This window comes from Silene latifolia, chromosome 2 (genome assembly GCF_048544455.1).
Source record: "Silene latifolia isolate original U9 population chromosome 2, ASM4854445v1, whole genome shotgun sequence".
Classification (NCBI taxonomy): Eukaryota; Viridiplantae; Streptophyta; class Magnoliopsida; order Caryophyllales; family Caryophyllaceae; genus Silene; species Silene latifolia.
Window position 1 is genome coordinate 187990250 of NC_133527.1, and position 14911 is coordinate 188005160.

Genomic DNA, 14911 nt, shown 5'->3' on the forward strand with positions numbered 1-14911 from the left:
ATGGAGTATTTAAGAAAAGGTGGAAAAAGTAAGGGTAAAGAGGGAAAAAATAGGTGGGCTATGTAATTTTGTGTTTAATTGTATGTTGGTAGGTGGGATATGTAATGGTATTTTGTGTAAATATCAAATGTGTATAAGGATAATTTGGTAATATTGTGGGCCAAATAAGGAACGTTACCTTTGGTGTGGATCGTCCGTTTATAGTAAGTGTTTTAAAGGGAGCACAATTCATGTCTGAAATGAAGGAGAGCATACCTATACAGCCATGGAGCATTTTGCCAAAAAAGCTTGTCAGGTGACGGAAACGGTAACCAACAGAGGCCAACAATCTCCCAAACAAGCGACGCCCACAGGTTCAAGACGTCACAGTTATAAGCATAGCTGATCCCAAGCGAGCCCCTTAAATAGAAATGAAGGTTGCTCAGAATGGATGTCATTTTGAAATATTTGTAGTATTGAGATTAGTTATCTTGCGGTTGTTCAATTGATGATGTTTGGTCTACAAGATTAATCTCAAGTGGTGTTGTAGTGTCATTGACATCCACCGTAGTAATTCGCGCTGCTTAAAATCAAATCTTTGTCCTAAGATATCTCTATCTTGCCTCTACAAATACACAAAAAGAAAACTATCTGGTACTTCTCTGGTATTTCTATTACCCAAGATGAACTTGGAACTTATTCAAACAATACGACTAGACCACAACAATCAGTACAACAACAAAATAACCCATGTGCCTCAATGGCTCCCGCAAATTGCGAGATAAGGGTCGGATGTGCACAGTCCTACACTTGTGATAGCAACACAAAGAGATTGTTTCCAAATAACCATGATGAAAATTGTATTGAAAACTACATTACAACTTCACAATATCATAATAGAAAGAAGCATAGTCACCTTAGTGAGTTATTTTGCTTTATTCCATCATAATCCGAAACCAAGAAGTAAGGGGTCTTTGGCTCCATAAAAAATTTAAAAAACCCCACAAGCAGTTTTTTTTTTGTTTGTGTTAACCAGGAGTATCCCCTACCGACAGCTGAGGCAATCTCCGTCGGAGTACTGAAGGCAATTTAATGGGTTGACACCTCCCAAGTTTGGTTTTTTCATTCGCAAGAATAAGGAATCGAACCCCTGACCACTTGTTTAAGAGATGAGAGACCTTACCACTCACACCAGCCAACTTTGATAAAAAAAAAAAAAAAACCACAAGCAGTGACTACCAATCTACCATAATATTCTCAAGAAAATCGAATTACATACTTTCTTTTAAGAAAGTTACATACACCTGTAAAACGGTTTCATAATAATAACCCACTAGTTTTATCCCGTGCAAAATTGCACGGGTTTATTTTTCAAATATTTGTTCTTACCAAATATTTCACAAAATGAATAGTAGTATTATTAAATTTTGAGATTCACATGCGCATATATAGAATATGAATCCATCATATTAACATTCATGTATCCAATATGAAATTAAGTATAACAAAAAAAAAAAAAAATCAAACATTCTAAATCACTTGTTTTCTTACCATGTTCCAATTCGAGTCACCCGAACTATGTCTGACATGACCAATATTATATACTAACCTTTGATAATTTAACATATATAACTTATTAACCCATGTAATCCGAGAGAATGTGTTAAATTAAATTACTTTAAGAGCAGTTCCAAGACTATACAACTGGATGTACAATGAGCATTGTACATCCAACATTATTTTAGTCTTTTTTCAAATATTTTTGCAAAAAAAAGGGTAACGTAATTCAATTTTCAATCTAATCCCCATTCACTGTTTCCATATTTTTCTAACTTCTCTTCATCTACCTCTTCCTCTTCCTCTTCCTCCATCATCCAGTTAATGAATCATCTTCTCCCTTAAATTATTATAATTAATTGATTATGCGGAACTGAGCATCATCTTGAAAGAATTTTTTTATCCAAAATTTATAATGCATGAAAATAGTTGAAGCTCGTATTATTTTTACATTAGCTCGTATTCTTATCTGAATATCTCGTATTCTTATGTGCTCGTATTTTAAAGCTCATGATCATTTTAAGCTCGTATTCTTTTTACATTAGCTCGTATTCTTATCTTAATAGCTCGTATTCTTATGTGCTCGTATTTTTAAGCTCGTGTTCTTTTTACTTTAGTTCGTATTCTTATCTTAATAGCTCGTATGCTTATGTACTCGTCTTTTTAAGTTCGTGATCCTTTTAAGCTCGTATTCTTTTTACATTAGCTCATATTCTTATCTTAATAGCTCGTATTCTTAGGTGCTCGTATTTTTTAGTTCGTATTCTTTTAATAATACTTCGTATGATTGCTGTAGAAATTTACCTCAAAGTATTGTTAGATGCATTTTTCCTTCTTGATGATGATATAAATTGCTTCTCGTTCGCGAAATATTGTTAGATGCGTTTTTCCTCGATGATGATGTAAATTGCTTCCCTTTCACCTTTTTAGAATCAAAATTATGGAGAAGAGAGATTTGTCGACTGTCGTTTAACAGAAATTTAGAGAAGAGAAGGAAGAGGGTTTGTCGACTGAAGAGAAATCAGAATTAGGGAAAAAGGAGATGCGTAGGATTTATTTTTATTTTTATTGGGCTTAGATAGATATATATATATATAGTATATGGGCCTGTTGTACAATGCTACTGTACAACAGGATGTAGGATCCTATTTGTGCTTTAAGAGAGTGAATATAAAATAAATTGATAGTTTTTCACCAATTAACATTCACTTTATTAAATTGTAATTTATTTTGTTGAATATTTGTTTTAATAAATTTTTGAACGGTTGTGATTATAAATATTACATGATCTAATTTATTCTGTTATTAGTTTTATAAGTATATATTTATATTATTATGAGAATTATTTTCCAATATAGCAAGCATGACTAATCAACACTGATTTACTATTAGATCATCCTTCAATAGAAGGTGAGCATTTTTGGTTATAGGAGATTTAATTTTCTTACTAATTTGGGTAAAAGTGAGGAAAAAAAATATAAGTGAGTTTTTAATGTATACTTGGTGCAAAATCAATAATTCTAAAAAAGTGTATACTAAATTTTCATAGGAATTATTTGTAAAATTGAAAAAAATATATTAATTCATAAATCATTTTATAAATATTATTCATATGTTAAAAGGTGTAATTTAATTAAATGAAGTTAGAAAATTAGGGTGCCCTTGTATACTTGATGAGGTGGCTTCATCAAAATGCTCTAAATGTCTTGCTTTAATAAAAGAAAGATACACGAAACACAGGCCTCAACGGTAACCAAATAATCCCAATTACCAATAATACGTACCCATTTCACAATAATAACTCGTAAAAAGGTCTAAACGTAACTAAATAATCCCAATTGGTAACAAAATGTATCGATTGCACAATAATAAGTCAACGGATCGTAAATACTTCTCCCATTCTTCACTCTACCAATTTCATTTTTGTACACTATTCACGAATGAGTATTCAATTTTTTAATTTTCTCTCGATACGTAAGTGAAAATATATTCATGTGGGATCTTATTTGATTCGTCTTTACGAGTGCATTAAAAATATCTAACTTTTACTCCCTCCATTCAACTCCACACTACACTTATGCTTTTTGCACGGGTATTAAGGAACGGATTAAAAAAATGTGTAAAAGTACATAGGGAAAAGAATGGTGGGGTTAAAAATGTTAAAAAAATATAAATGTGGGGTTTTATGGTGGAATAGAGTGGGCCAACAATGGCATTTGATGTAAATAAGTTGTTGGAATTAGGATAAAATTGTCTTTTTCATTTCCTTTTTAGGAAAGGTGTAGTGTGGAGTTGAATGGATGTAAATGGTATATGTGTAGTGTGGAGTTGAATGGAGGGAGTATAATTTTTGTAAATACGTAGCTAATAATATTTAGCGCATAAAACATGCGTCGCCAAACGTGAAAAAGCAAAATGGTAGAGTGGAGGAAGTAAGACCTAACTAATTAGCTATACCAATGCAAATCACATTTTAAGCTAATTTATTTTTGAGCTATTAATTCATTTCAATGGTTTAGCTAAATTTTAACTAGTTTGACTCATGTTAATTAAATCAACGGAAAATTCACGTGGTAACCTCAAACTTTGCCATTTTTTACATGGTACCCAACTTTTTAAGTTTGTGCACATAATATCCTTGAAATTTGATTTTCAAGCACAACGTGCCTTTTTATCGTTTTTAAAATTTTCAATTGGTCATAAATTATAGACCAGAATTCGGAATTGACTAATTTTTTTTTCAAATTGATTATCTCTTCGAGATCTATAGATTGATAAAACGAAAATGGTCATTCGGAAATTTAAGATCGAAGATATGGTTGATTTGAGATTTTCGTTAAAAAAAACCCTATAAAATGTCAGTCGACAATTTTTTTTTTTCCACAAATCGTAGATTATGACGAGATAATCATTTTAGGAAAAAAAATTGGTCGATTCATAATTCCGGTCTAGGAGTTATGTGCAATTGAGTTTTTTTATAGCGACAAAAAGGGTATGTTGTGCATAAAAATCAAACATGGAGGATATAATGTACACAAACTTAAAAAGTTGGGTACCATGTGCAAAATGAAAAAGTTCGAGGGTATCACATGAATTTTCCGAATAATCAAACTAATTTCTAGTGGTTGTATTTTTGTGGTAGGGTCATTTAAGCTACTAGCTTAATGAAGCTAGTTTCTTGGTTTAAGCTACCCTACATGTACTTGTCCAATGGTTTAGCAACTGCTTTGTAATTTTAAGAAATTGCAAGCAAGTTCCTAAGCAAAACCATTAGACTTGCTCTAACAATAGAAAACAACAATCACAAAAACCCTAAAATCGAAACCAAATCAAATCAATCAATTTAACTTAATCAAACAATTAAGGGTAATCCTCACCTCTTCCATGACCCACTGTAAGCAACAACAATACTGTCACCATCACCACCAACACTACCATTGCCATTACCATTACCATTACCATTACCATTACCGGCCGCATCCGCATCCAAACCAGCCTCTCTTCTCCTCCTCCTCGTCCTCCTCCTCGCCAGACGGCGATACTCAAACCAAACAAAAACGACATTAACCAAACAATGAACCGCATACCAGCCCAACCAAACCCTAATCGGGAAATCAGAATCTGGTTGTTCCGTCACGGTACAAAGTAAAACCACCATTGTTGCCGCAACGATGACCGTATTAACAAGAATGTCCAGTGCAACCGGGTTCTTGGAGTACATCCAGTCCTTCATATTACGCACCTTCCTTCCACGAAGAATGACCGCCATTATCGTACACATCGCCACCATTTCAACCGTCGCCAAGTTTGTACTCCACTATAGTCTACAGAGTAGTAGTAGTTGTTTTTATGCTAATTTTGGCGGGAGGATTTTTGTGGTGGTGTTGGTGACTATTTGTAATAGAACCATGGGGTTACGATTTTCAATAAATCATTTAAGTTTAAGATAATGGTTTAAGACGGGTCAAATATTTATCACTATCAAAGATAATAAAAATAAAATGTCAAGATATTAGAAAAAGACTCATTTTTATCTTTGCACATGACATGTATTTAACCCGTAAGAGGATTATATATCTGAGTTACTACCTCTAATTTTATAATTTATGAGCATTACAATAAAGTTTTGAGTTTTATTTTAAAGTTTTTGAATTTCACCGTGAGTTTCTGAGTATATTCACTTAAACATTAAGCTCTAAAAAATTACAATAAAACTCAAAAATATTACATATAAGTTTAGTTAAATTTGAGTTTTAACGGAAAAAATATTAAAATCTAACTTATAAATTTTAATATGCTCAAAAAAATACACATATACTCAAAAACAAATAAAGTTTGAGGTAATAAGCTCAAAAAAAATACATATATGCTCAAAAAACAAAAAACGTTGGAGGTAGTTTATCTGATGTATGTTCCTTTTTCTCGTATTTAATCCGTTTTAATTTTACAACGGATGTATTTATTGTAAATCAGATGAGAGTTCATTTTTTACCCCCTTAACTCGTACCGAGTATATTAAAACTTAGAGGTCGTTTGAGATAAATCACATAATTTTAGAATTTATGTGAATTAGGAAATGTTATTTGGTTGCATAAATAAAATGCAATTTATGTAGGCATTTTTATTTATCTAGGGAGCCTAGCAGTCTAGATAAAAAACTTCTTCTATTATGGAAGAAAATGGAATTTCAAGGTAATTCTATTTCATGTGAATTAGGGTAACCAAACAAGTTACCCATTTTGCAATTCACATTAATTGGAATTCCTGTGTTAATTAATGTGTAACCAAACAACTCCTTAGTACGTAACTAGGACAGGTAAAATTGACTCGACCTGATACCCGAACTCAACACTCGAATTCGAATTGAGCTGAAAGTATATTATTACACTGTACACACTAACTATTATATTTGGGTAATGATAAATACAGTCCTAAGGAATATACTTAAGGAACCAAAAAGGGAAATAAAACTTTAATAATGCATTAATTATATTAATTTAAGTGTAATTTAGTCTTCAATTCCTAAATTAATATCAAATATAGATAATACTAAACATTTAAATACAATCTAAAGACTGTATTTATCATTACTCATTATTTATATTGATAATAGTTATCCTGAAAATGACTTGACCGGGTTGACCCTAACTTACTCCACCCGAACCCGACTTTGTTAACCCGTTTATCAGTTTTAATTGAAACTCATTGATCCAAGAGGTATGGTTTTATACTTTTATGTACTCCTCTTTCTCGAAACGGATTATTCAACTAATGTTTCCCTTTCTATTTTTAGTAATTTTTACTCTTATTTTATTCATTCTTCTCTCCTATCACCAAACCCCACACAACTCTTTTACTCCTATTTTATTACTTTTCTTTATGTTTTGGCCCCACAATTCTTTATTTAACTACTAATAATTCATCCATCTCTCCTATCACCAACTCCACACAACTCTTTTACTCATATTTTAATACTTTTCCTTAAATATTATGCTCATATCAAATGGGAACAATATAGTGACTGGGAGGAAGTATGTATATACTGTACCATTTTTGAGTAAAACAATTACCATTTTTTGTAACTAAAGATGACGATTTTTATCAAAGTGGTAATTATTTACCACAAAATAATTCCTTACTCCGTATCAAAAAGTTATAACTCTCTGCGATAAATACTAAAAAGACCGTCATAAAAGAAATTGTTTGTTAAAATACTACGGAGTACATATTTAGTGATGGCGTAAGATTTGTTTCCAGAAAATCAGCTTACGAGACAAGACGCTTTTTTTTGTCATGAGAAGAGGATTGTGAAATTGTGATGATGAAGGTTTATGGAAACAATTGGTCTTGGTATAGACGGGTGGGGCGAACAGACGGGTAAAGACATCTAATAAAATGGGTAGGGGAGACAAGGTGGGGCACCCCCATATGCTTCTCACTTTATGGCAAATGAGTATTTTGTGAGATAAAATGGTATCCGTCTATACGTATAGACGGATAATATCCGTCTATAATGAGAATTTGTGTTATGGAAAATATAAGACGCCGTAGACCTACTCAGTACTCCCATTGTCCATAGTCACCCTAGTGAGTGACGGATGACAGATAATTGACAACTCTGACAAGTGGAGTATCTACTCCCTACTCCCTAATTCCTAGTTCCTACTTCTTTACTCGGTTACTCCCCATCATTTGATTCGCAAATTCTCCCTTTAGATCTAGGTTGTACGAATACTTCTCTTAATTAGCCGTCCCGTGTTCGACACTGTATCGGACACTGATATTCTTCGGACATACCTCTAAACGTGTCGGACATCCTATCGGACATCGATATTCTTCGGACATACCTCTAAACGTGTCCATGATATTTCGGCACATGTCCGACGCTTGTCCTTGGTATTTGGTAGACTTGGCAAAAGCTACCCGACCTGAAAAGCCTAACCCGAACTACATCATCTGAATGTGACCCGACAACCCGAATTGACTCGACCGACCCGAACATGACCTGAGCTTTCTTGACCCGAACTAGCCTGACCCGAAAATGACCCGATCCGAAATCACCAAACCCGAAAATGACCCGAATCGAAAAGACTTGAAATGACAATCTCTCTATTATTCATAGACCCGAAAATGATCTGACCCAAAACAACCCGACCCGCTTGATCCGGAACTGACTTGACCAACAAACCCGAAATGACCTGTCCCGACCCGAGTTAACCCGAAATCAATGAGAAATCCGAACGAACCAGACCCGAACCCGACCCGTTGACCCGTATTGCCAGGTCTAGACGTCTAGTATTTGGATATCATTTGGGAGAAACGATGTTCCTTAGACGAACAAAAAAGGTGTCGAAATAGATTAATTAGAATATGGACATGGTTGGGAAATGAAAATGAGTTATAATAAAGGTCAAATTTTACCTTCACTTATTTAAATTTAATGTCAAAATACTTTTATAAAAATAAAATCGAACGTTAATCACTAAAAATATATATTATTTTATTAAATTTAAACGTGTCACATGTCCTAAATTTCATAGGATGTCGTATCACTTGTCTGTGTCATGTCCGTGTCGCTGTTCGTTTTGGTGCTACCTAATTTAGAAGGACACTATCCGTCTAAAGTTTTAGACGGGTCAAATATCACACTACTTTAATAATAAGATAAACAACAAGTGAGATGTCACCACTTTGTTGTGAATATCGACATATTTGACCCGTCTACAATTTAGACAGATATACTCATATACACATCTTAAGTGAAACTAATTGCATTTGATTACTTCTTACCCAAGCCACACAAAATTGAGGATCCAACTGGGACTTGAAACCCAAATTGACCAAAACCTATTATAGCCTACCCAAATGTGTTCTGATTCGTTTTAAGCATTAAGTCATTAAGACACCCTTAATTCTCGTCCCACTCTCCCCAAATGTTTGTTACTACTTGTTTAATCAAATTACTAATTCCTATTTAAATCTGTTAATCTATTAGTCTTTAGTTATTAAGAGTATGCCCTAGTTAAGACGAGTAGACGACTTAGGTAGCACCAAAACGGACACGGACGCGACACGTGACACGATATCCCATGAAATTTAGGACACAGGACACGTTGTTTAAATTTAATAAAATACTAGATTTAATGTCAGGGCGATGCCCGGGCCAATTTGTAATATCGTATGATTATGATGTAATAATACTCTACTATCCTGTTCGTGGGCTTAATTTTGTTGAACTGAACATATAGAAGTTGAACTGAACTTCTTAACTTTTTATGAACTAAACTGAATTTAAGAGCTTAACTTGTAGAAAAATGGGTATGAATTGAGTTTTAACTTTTCTGAACTGAACTTGTAAGAGTTGAACTAACATAAATGAGTCTAATTTTTCTGAACTGAATTTATAAGAGCCTAACTTTTCTCAACCGATCTTATAAGAGCTGAACTAAACTTAAAAAGAATGGCTTTAAATCCAAAAAACATGGTCTAACTACTCAGTTGAATCTAACTCCGATCGCAAGTGATCAAATAGGATAACTTAAATTAACCTAAAACTTGGAGTTCAAACTTATTGGACGATGATAACATTAAAGTAGAGAGTAGAGACCTCTTACTCATAGCGCAAACAACTCAAGTTAAAACACTTGTTATCGTCAATTTGTAACTTAAAAGTTTGGTTGATTGTTTTGGGATAAAGTGGAATGGACTGGGTCCATTCTGTTCTACTATTACTAATTCTCCTATAAAACAGGTCTCTCAATCAGTCTCTTCTTAATCAGGTTAATGCGAGACATCTTACTTATTTTTTTTTATAATAGATTATTAAGTGTCTTTTATAATAGTTTGATAGTGTCATAGACTAATAAAAGTGTAGCACGCGAAAATGTCATTTTGTTTTGTCTCAATAAGTAATTGATAAAACTGGCATATACAATAAAAATGATGAAAAATGAAATTAATTATCTCATGTTACCTATTATTTTTTCGTTCTAGTAAATAGTTTACACTTGTTTTCTTTTCCCCTAACAAAATAAAGTAAATGTAAACTATTCAATTCAGTTGAACAAAGGGAGTATAATTACTGTAATTATTATTGAGAGTCAAATATGAGATTTTTTAGTACGTAATAAAAAATGCATATCCACTTCTTTTATGAATTATGTTCACTATATATATATTGATTGCATGAGTTGTAGGCGGATTAAAATAAAATCACGTGATATACTGTCCGCTCGTTCAACTTTTATTCAAGGGCTCACAAGTTATAATGAACATATATAATCAAATGCTCGCCGTAAAACTACTTTGTCATTGACATTGTAATGCATTTTACTATTACACTGCTACAAATCTACAAAAATTGTCGCACTTATCTTCTTATTTAGCAAATGCGAGAGAGCTTTCATGAGCATGTATATTCATATTCTACCCGCTACTTCGCCTTTTTTATGTATAATAATGTTAATTTTAAGACTCCTTAACGAACAATTTTAATCATAATGGGACTCTAATAACTAATAGCGCATCTTGTAAGAGGATCGTGACAAAGAGAGTATTTGATAAGTCATACGTTTTATCATTGATATGTTAGTCAATGATTGGAATAAGATCTTAAAAACAGTTTGGGAAATTATGAGTGTAAATGTGTAATACTGAAATAATCTCTCTTCTGAAACGTTAATATGTGAGATTTTTCTTTGTCCATTAAAAAGCTACACTTTGTTCTTCCATTCAATGTTTCTAATTTGTATCATCACGTAATAAAAGATTGTAATTGACTTAAAAGTAGCAGAAAATCAATACCATTTTTTTGGTTAATAATACGGTAAGAGATGCATACATAGATAGATTCAAAAATCTCAATGCATACATATACCTTGAATACTGAAAAAATCCCAGTCAATAATTTACACTTGTTTTATTTTCCCGTTACAAAATAAATCAATTGTAAACATTATTCAATGAAACTGAGAGAGTATGAATTAAAAATACTAATACCATATGAAGTTTAAGTAGTACGTTTATACCATGAATTTTGTATCTCTATATATGATCAGCAATTCAGCATACTTAACACAATTTCACTCAAGCTTTGCATACAATATCTGCAAGAAATTAATTAAAGTTAGTGATCATATTATATTAGTACAATAGAAACAAAGAGATTAAAGAATCTTTACTACGAAAATCTAAAGGAAGCAATCCGAACCAATATCATACACAATCAACAACAAAAGTAATAAAAATAATAAACTAAAACATAGAATAGAATAGATATGTATGACAACAAAAAGAGAGAAAGAAATTTTCTTTTATAGACAATTGAGGTGATCAATTTCACCTCAAATCAATACTATATATTAATTCCAGAAACCAAGGGACTTCAATGTAATTAAAGAAAGTTATATAAATTAATTATACTATATAGTTTTAAATCACTAGCACCGTGTGATGGACCCGATTAAGGGATCTCAATGCAAATATTATAAAGTTTGGGTTAAAATTAAACTTTATAGAAGCTTGATAATTTCCTTAAAAAAAAAAATAATTAATTAAGATGGTCAATTTCCTTAAAATAAAATAATTAATTAAGATGGTAAATTTCAAGGCTACTAAAAGAAAGAAGATGCTTGGTAATTTTCCTAAATATTTATAGAAGATGGTCAATTTTCTTAAAATTAATTAGTATAAACATGCATACTTATGGTATTAATTATTAATCATCATAAAATTATATATTAAATTTAAAATCTGTTCAATTTTATTAAACTTTATAGTTTATTAGATGTATAGAGATTTTAATTATTTAACATTTACGGCGAGAGTAGTGAATGTAACAATGATTACCGGCAAGTAGTGAAATGTTATTACTATTGTTTCATTAATAAGAATAAAATATTAATAGCGGGAGTAGTGAATTTGTCTCAAAATTTATTTCATCGTAATTTTAAGATATGTTACAGAAAAATATATTAATGATAAACTTATGGGTTATGTAACTTTAAGTAATTTTATTTAATGAAAAAAAAATTTAATGGTAAGTAGAGGTAGCCCGGGCGAAGCCGGGCACCAATACTAGTACTATATATTAAATCCAGAAACCAAGGGACTTCAATGTAATTAAAGAAAGTTATACAAATTAATTATACTATATAGTTTTAAATCAATAGCACCATGTGATGGACCCGATTAAGGGATCTCAATGCAAATATTATATAATTTGGGTTAAAATTAAATTATATAGAAGCTTGGTAATTTTCCTAAACATTTGTAAGAGACTAAAACATGGTCAATTTCCTTAAAATAAAATAATTAATTAAGATGGTCAATTTCCTTAAAATAAAATAATTAGTTAATTAAGATGGTCAATTTTAAGGAGACTAAAAGAAATAAGATGCTTGGTAATTTTCCTAAATATTTATAGAAGACTAGAAAGTAGTCAATTTCTGTAAAATAAAATAATTAATTAGTATAAACATGAACACTTATGGTATTAATTATTATCATCATAAAATTATATATTAAATTTAAAATCTATGCAATTTTATTAAACTTTATAGTTATTAGATGTATAGAGATGTTAATTATTTAACGTACAAAAATATAATATAAGTAGGTTATAAATAATTCAAGTTAGATTTCATTATCTATAATATTGCATAATTCTTTCGATTTGATTTAATGCATATATGTAATATATTTATATAAATATATAATCCTCTTAAAATTGCATGACTAAGTAGTAAAAGTAATTTTGTCAGTAAAGAAATAATTGTAGTAACATTGGATATAGTTATGTCATAGTAATAACTCATTTGAATAGTAAAAGTAACAATATTATCAGCGAGATTAGTGAAAGTGGTAGAAACAACAACGGAAGTAGTGAATTAATCAATATTAATGCGGCAATAGTGAAAGTAACAATAATTACGGCGGGAGAAGAGAAATTATCAATATTAATGCGCCAGTAGTGACAGTAACAATAATTACGGCGGGAGTAGTGAAAGTAACAATGATTACGGGCAAGTATTGAAATGTTATTACTATTGTTTCATTAATAAGAGTAAATATTAATAACGGGAGTAGTGAATTTGTTACAAAATTTATTTCATCGTAATTTTAGAATATGTCATAGAAAAATATATTAATGATAAATTTATGGTTATGCAACTTTAAGTAATTTTATTTAATAAAAAAAATTAATGGTAAGTAGAGGTAGCCCGGGCGAAGCCGGGCACCAATACTAGTACTATCAACAAAGTTGATCACGTTGAACAGTTGGAATTCTATTACAATTCCTACTCATAAGTTAAGTCAAATTCATATATTAGTGTCCTGTCTTTTATCATTTACCAATATTTAGTTAGCTTAATAATTATCTTTAAGTTATTTTATTAATAAAAATTAAAAAAGTGTTTTGAAAAAATTAGACTCTCTGTAATCGCTCGAAAAAAGCTTCATTTATTAATATAGATAGATACTCCCTCCTATTCATTATATTCCTCCTCTTTACTTTTTACCCAAGAAATAAGGAAGTGAATTTGGACCACACAAAATACACTACCCCACTTGCCATTGAATTTAGACCACACAAATCAACCCAAAAAAGGAAATAGGGAAGAAAACCCCGAATAACCGAATAAGGAAATAGGGAAGAAAACCCTGAATAGGAGGGAGTATATTTTTAGGACACGACATCCCTCCTATTCATAATAACTCTCCCCCCCTCCCTTTCCTTTTTCATCTATTCATATAACTCTCTCCCTTTTTTTTTCTAGTAAAGTTCTATACTTATTTTAATCACCTCATCCCACAACAATACCCCGCAATATTATACTTTATCTTATTTTAATCAACTCGCCCCACAACAATACTTATTTTAATCACCTAGCTCCACGATAATATTCCAACAATACCTTCCTCTCTCCAATTATCTCACTTTACCACACTACTTTAGTTTATTTAATTCAAACACTCTTAATTATCGTCCCACCCTCAAATAGGAAGAGTTATTGTGAATCACAAAATCTCATTGAAGACGGCACGTATCCGTCACTTTGGAGTGACGGATATCATTTCCTCTCACAAATGACCCAAATAGAGGAGATAGGGAAGCACATGGGATGGCCCCACCTTATCCCCCTATCCGTTTTGTGAGTGACATTACCCGTCACTTGCTCCGACCCGTCTTCAGCAAAACTAACTGATTATGAATAAGAGGGAGTATATTTTATATTTATAAACATTCAATTTTAATTTTATAAAAGTATTTGATATTGAATTTAAATAAGTAAAGGTAAAATTTGTCCATGACTATAACTTATTTTCATTTCCCATCAAAACCTATCTTCTAATCAAGCTATTTCAACAACTCATTTCTCGTCTAAAGAACATCATTCACCCCAAATGATGTCCAGATGTTATGGACACACGTCGGCGTCTGACACGGCGGCGCAAATACCATGGACACACGGCTTTATAGGCGTCCGACACGTTTCGGCGTGTGTCCGAGGGGTGTCAGTATCCGACACAATATCGGACACGGGAATACTGATTAAAAAAGTGTCCGTGCTACATTGCTACCCTTATTCGTTAGGATTACTTCCAGAGTTCTAGTTAAGAGGAGTAGTAGACAAACACACGCAAGACCATTAATTATAACGAGTATACTTTTAGAGTTATATATAGACTTCTTGTTTTTTTTTTTTGACAACAATAAACCATATATATTTAAAAGACTAGCAAATTACAACGAGTTTAGCCTGTAGCCAGGCTTACAGACCAGAAAGGATGAAGCACAAACAAAGTACGGATCTTAAAGACAGAGTGCCGACAAGACTGGAAACTGCAACGAGTTTGCGTAACGGTGGATAAT

The 14911-nt window shown here is 31.8% G+C and overlaps 1 protein-coding gene across 1 annotated transcript; it reads right to left on the reverse strand.

The window, feature by feature from the left end:
• Nucleotides 1–212: 212 nt before the first annotated feature.
• LOC141641801 (E3 ubiquitin protein ligase RIE1-like) lies at nt 213–5505 on the reverse strand. The gene is made up of 2 exons (XM_074450448.1): nt 4914–5505; nt 213–399 (listed from the first exon to the last, which is right to left on the reverse strand). Exons 1-2 carry the CDS (start codon nt 5324–5326, stop codon nt 213–215), a joined length of 600 nt encoding a protein of 199 aa, XP_074306549.1. The 5' UTR covers nt 5327–5505.
• Nucleotides 5506–14911: the final 9406 nt, after the last annotated feature.

Coding starts and splice junctions, on each gene's coding strand:
- LOC141641801 (XM_074450448.1), bottom strand. CDS start 5,326: ATGGTGGCGATGTGTACGATAATGGCGGTCATTCTTCGTGGAAGGAAG. Junction 400..4,913: donor TACAGTGGGTCATGGAAGAG/GTGAGGATTACC, acceptor TTTCTATTTAAG/GGGCTCGCTTGGGATCAGCT.